Here is a 5,000-nt window from a genome sequence, read left to right as displayed (position 1 = left end):
AGTTGAAGATACTCGTGTTTTTAGGAGTATTTCTATAGTTCTGGTGATGGATTGGCAAGATTGGTAGTGTATTAACCCCTTCAGTACCATGACGCGTTTACATATTCTGCTTACTATTTGGTGGTTTTATACAGCTTCAGAAACTCATGTAGGGGATTAAAATAGTGAAGACTGTGGCCATTAATCTTCTGACCTCCATAGACTCTTCCTAATGTCAATAAAATGGTCTAGAATAGTTTAGTAATATTCATTCTACTTACTATTTGGTGGTTTTATACAGCTTCAGAAACTCATGTAGGGGATTAAAATAGTGAAGACTGTGACCATTAATCTTCTGACCTCCATAGACCCTTCCTAATGTCAATAAAATGGTATAGAATAGTTTAGTAATATTCATTCTGGTGACTATTTGGTGGTTTTATACAGCTTCAGAAACTCATGTAGGGGATTAAAATAGTGAAGACTGTGGCCATTAATCTTCTGACCTCCATAGACCCTTCCTAATGTCAATGAAATGGTCTAATCGTACACAAATCTCAAGGTAAAAATGTGTCCCAGTACTGAAGGGGTTAAAAGGAGAAACTGTCTTGAAAACCCGGCAAGTGTTTTCTGTGGCCTTGGAAATTATCGCAGTGAGAGACGAAGGCGTTTCTGAATACGAGTGTAAGATAGGATGAGTTAAGTTAGGTTTGATTTAGGATAGGAGATGGGATAGGAAGATAGGATGCATTGTAGGATAAGTGAAAGGACAACTGAAGGATGTAGGGATAGGATATGCGTAGGTTTAAAGGACAACTGAAGGATGTAGGGATAGGATATGCGTAGGTTTAAGATAGGATGGGTAAGGTATGGTTAGGTTTAAGATAGGAGCGTGTAGGGATGATAAAAGATGATGGGATGGTAGGTAGGATTGACTGAAGGATAATTGAAGGATATAAGAATAGGATATGCGTAGTATTAAGATAGGATGGGTTAGGTTAGGTTATGTTTAGGATAGAGAAGTGTAAGAGTGATGAAAGATAGTGGGATGGCAAGATAGGATGCACTGATGGATAAGTGAAGGACAACTGAAGGATGTAAAAATAGGATATGCGTAGGATTAAGACAGGATGGATTAGGATAGGTTAGGTTTAAGATAGGAGTGTGTAAGGATGATAACAGATGATGAGATGGTAAGATAGGATTGACTGAAGGATAAGTGAAGAAGGATGTAAGAATAGGATATGCCAACAGGATGGTGTGCTTATAGGGAGTGAAGGATGCTGTGTGGAGACTAAAGGATATAGTGAAGAAAGCCGATAATGATAAGTATTGAAGGATAGACTATAGGAAATTAATAAAAAAAAAAAAACAGACGTAGTATTTGTAGGACACTAAATGAAAAAGAAAAAAAATGATAAAAAATAAGAAAAAGGATAGAATATTTACGGAAAACTGAAGAAAATAGAAAAAATAATAAGGATAACATGTTTCATAAGGCACTAAAAAATATGTAAAATTATAAAAAAAAAAAAATACGTAACATTTGTAGGAAATTTAAAAGGAAAAAAAAAGGCTGTAACATTTATAGGAAGTTAAAAAGAAAGAAAAAAAGAAGAAAATAAGAAAAAAATGAGAGTATAATAATAACGGTAACATTTAAAGAAAGCTTAAGAAAAAAAAAAGAAAAGAAAACGGGAATAAAATAATAAAGGGTAACATTTAAAGAAAGCTAAAGAACATAAAGAAAAAAGAAAGTAAGAAAGAAAACGAGAATATAATAATAACGGTAACATTTAAAGAAAGCTAAAGAAAAGAAAGAAAAAGAAAGAAAAAAAAAAGAAAACGGGGATACACTAATAACGGTAACATTTAAAAAGTTTAAGAAAAGAAGAAAGGAAAAGAAAACGGGAAAATGATCTTAAAAAAATACACAAAAGTACATTAATTTCACAGGATTCTGATAGCTAGCACGTGTTTCCCATTTTGTAATAGCACGTGTTTCCCATTTTGTAATAGCACGTGTTTCCCATTTTCTAATAGCACGTGTTTCCCATTTTCTAATAGCACGTGTTTCCCATTTTCTAATAGCACGTGTTTCCCATTTTCTAATAGCACGTGTTTCCCATTTTTTTGCAGGAGTACCAATCTGAGTTAATGGAAATGGATGTGCGCTCCGACTACTGGAAAGCCTGTGCCGAGAATGGGGACGTGGAGCTGGGCTATTTATACTCTAGTACGTGGCTTTAATGGGCTCACTATTCTGTCTCACGCTGGATAACACACACACACACACACACACACACACACACACACACACTCTCTCTCTCTCTCTCTCTCTCTCTCTCTCTCTCTGATTATATAAAGACACAATTGAGTCAAATAAAAAGTAAAATAAAGATGAATAACTTAAAGACAATACATTAGCTCTCTCTCTCTCTCTCTCTCTCTCTCTTTCTTTTTTTCTCTTTTCTTCCTATTCCATTTCCTTTTCTTCCTTTTCATTGCTTTTGGTCTGTCTTTTGCTGGTTCTTATTGTTTTTGTCCTTGTTCTTCTTGTTTTTCCTCTTTTTCTTTTTTATCTTCCTCCTCCTCCTCCTCCTCCTCCTCCTCCTCCTCCTCCTCCTCCTCCTCCTCCTCCTCCTCCTCCTTTTCATTCTCGCATCATTATCATTATCATTATTATTACTGTTATCATCACCACCATTACTACTACTACTACTACTACTACAATAACTACTACTTCTACAACAACAACAACAACAACTACTACTTCTACTACTTATATTATTACTACTACTACTACTACTACTACTAATAATAATACAACAACAACTACTACTACTTCTACTACTACTTCTACTACTACTACTACTACTACTACTACTACTACTACTACTACTACTACTACTACTACTAACCACCACCACCAACTGCAGAGCCTCCGTGGAACATGCCTGACGGAAACCTCTTCGGCGGGTTGGAGGCCAGCTTACCCATCAAGATGGAGGCTCGCTTTGTGGACGGCTCAGGGCATTGGATCTATACATTCGTGGAGTTTGTGCCCTTTATCCTCTATCACTCTAATCTGGAGGTGAGGAGTGTGTGTGTGTGTGTGTGTGTGTGTGTGTGTGTGTGTGTGTGTGTGTGTGTGTGTGTGTGTGTGTGTGTGTGTGTGTGTGTGTGTGGTTAGAGAATACAAACTGCAAAATCTAAGTCACAAAACACGGTATTATTACAGAATTCTTCACCATCTTTCCCTATTCCTCTCTCTATTGTATTTTCATTTCTCTCCTTCTTATCCATCACACTTCCCTCTTTCTCACTTTCCCTTCACAAACCCACACCAATCACACACCACCCTGAACCATCCCAAACTACCCCACACCAACCCACACCAATCTACACTAATCCACACCAATCTACACGAACCCACACCAACCCTGACCAATCTACACGAACCCACACCAACCCACACCAATTCACACAAACTCACACCAACCCACACCAATCTACACGAATCCACACCAACCCACACCAACCCACACCCAATTCACACAAACTCACACCAACCCACACCAATTCACACAAACTCACACCAACCCACACCAACCCACACCAATGCACACCAACCCACACCAATTCACACAAACTCACACCAACCCACACCAACCCACACCAATCTACACCAACCCACACCAACACACACCAATCCACACCAATCTACACCAACCCACACCAATTCACCAACTCACACCAACCCACACCAACCTACACGAATCCGCACAAGCCCACACCAATCCATACAATCTACACCAACCCACACCAACCCCACCCATCTACCACCACACCAACACACATCCACCAACACACCAACACACACCAACCCACACCAATCCACACCAACACACACCAATCCACACCAACCCACACTACCCCGACACCAACTCACACCAACACACCAACACACATCACCCCAAGCCACCCCAACATCAATCGACACTAACCCAAGCCAACCTCACACTAACCCACGCCAACCCACGCTCTTCCCACGCCCACAGCCCCCGCGTGGCATGTCCTGCGAGGGAATAACAGGAGTACTGACAGACGAACCAGTGCCATCCTTAGCCAAGCACTTCAGTCTGGCGGAGGAGGTCGTGGTTAATTCTATGATCGACGGAATGGCAGAGGGTAAACAGTATGTGGACAAACTACAGGTGAGTGGTGGTGGTGGTGGTGGTGGTGGTGGTGGTGGTGGTGTTATTTTGGGGTTTTGTTTCGTTTTGTTTTGTTGGTTTGTTAGTGGTTGTTGTTGTAGGTGTTGTTGTTGTTGTTGTGGTTGAGGTAGTGGTGGTGGTAGTAGTAGTAGTAGTAGTAGTAGTAGTAGTAGTAGTAGTTGTTGTTGTTGTTGTTGTTGTTGTTGTTGGTGTAGTAGTAGTAGTAGTAGTAGTAGTAGTAGCAGTAGCAGTAGCAGTAGCAGCAGCAGCAGCAGCAGCAGCAGTAGTAGTAGTAGTAGTAGTTGTTGTTGTTGTTGTTGTTGTTGTTGTTGTTGTTGTTGTTGTTGTTGTTGTTATTATTAATGTTGATTGATGTTGTTGCAGTAATAAGTTTACATAAAATTCTAGAAAAGAAGAAAATCAAAGAAAAAACATAGAGAATAAAAAAGAATCAGTAAAGAATCAAATAGAAAAGTAAAACGTAAAACAAATTAAATAAAAAAAATAATAAGAACCGCTCTCTCTCTCTCTCTCTCTCTCTCTCTCTCTCTCTCTCTCTCTCTCTCTCTCTCTCTCTCTCTCTCTCTCTCAGTTGACTTACGCGGGCGAGATCTCCCTGGTGAGCCTGCTAACCTCAGCTTCCTATGACAGTAACGGGGCCACCTCCTGGGCCGTCCACACCATTCATGACTTCAACACAGGTGAGGATCCCACAGTCACCCCTAAAACAAAACACAGAAAACGTCACAGATTCATCGATTGGACTTATTCTTATTTAAGTCTCCCTTTCAAAAACTACGACGG

At 39.8% G+C, this 5,000-nt stretch overlaps 1 protein-coding gene across 1 annotated transcript in view; it reads left to right on the top strand.

Annotated features, from left to right (window-relative positions):
• LOC123516218 overlaps positions 1-5,000 on the top strand; it is a 31,109-nt gene that overhangs the window by 2,258 nt on the left and 23,851 nt on the right. Inside the window, 4 exon segments of the mRNA XM_045275426.1 lie at positions 2,119-2,215; positions 2,919-3,073; positions 4,041-4,196; positions 4,789-4,897. Coding sequence (XP_045131361.1) covers positions 2,119-2,215; positions 2,919-3,073; positions 4,041-4,196; positions 4,789-4,897 — 517 coding nt within the window.

This window comes from Portunus trituberculatus, chromosome 5 (assembly GCF_017591435.1).
Source record: "Portunus trituberculatus isolate SZX2019 chromosome 5, ASM1759143v1, whole genome shotgun sequence".
NCBI classification, from domain to species: Eukaryota; Metazoa; Arthropoda; class Malacostraca; order Decapoda; family Portunidae; genus Portunus; species Portunus trituberculatus.
Note: the sequence above shows the minus strand (reverse complement) of the source record. Positions and strands in the feature narration are given on the sequence as shown.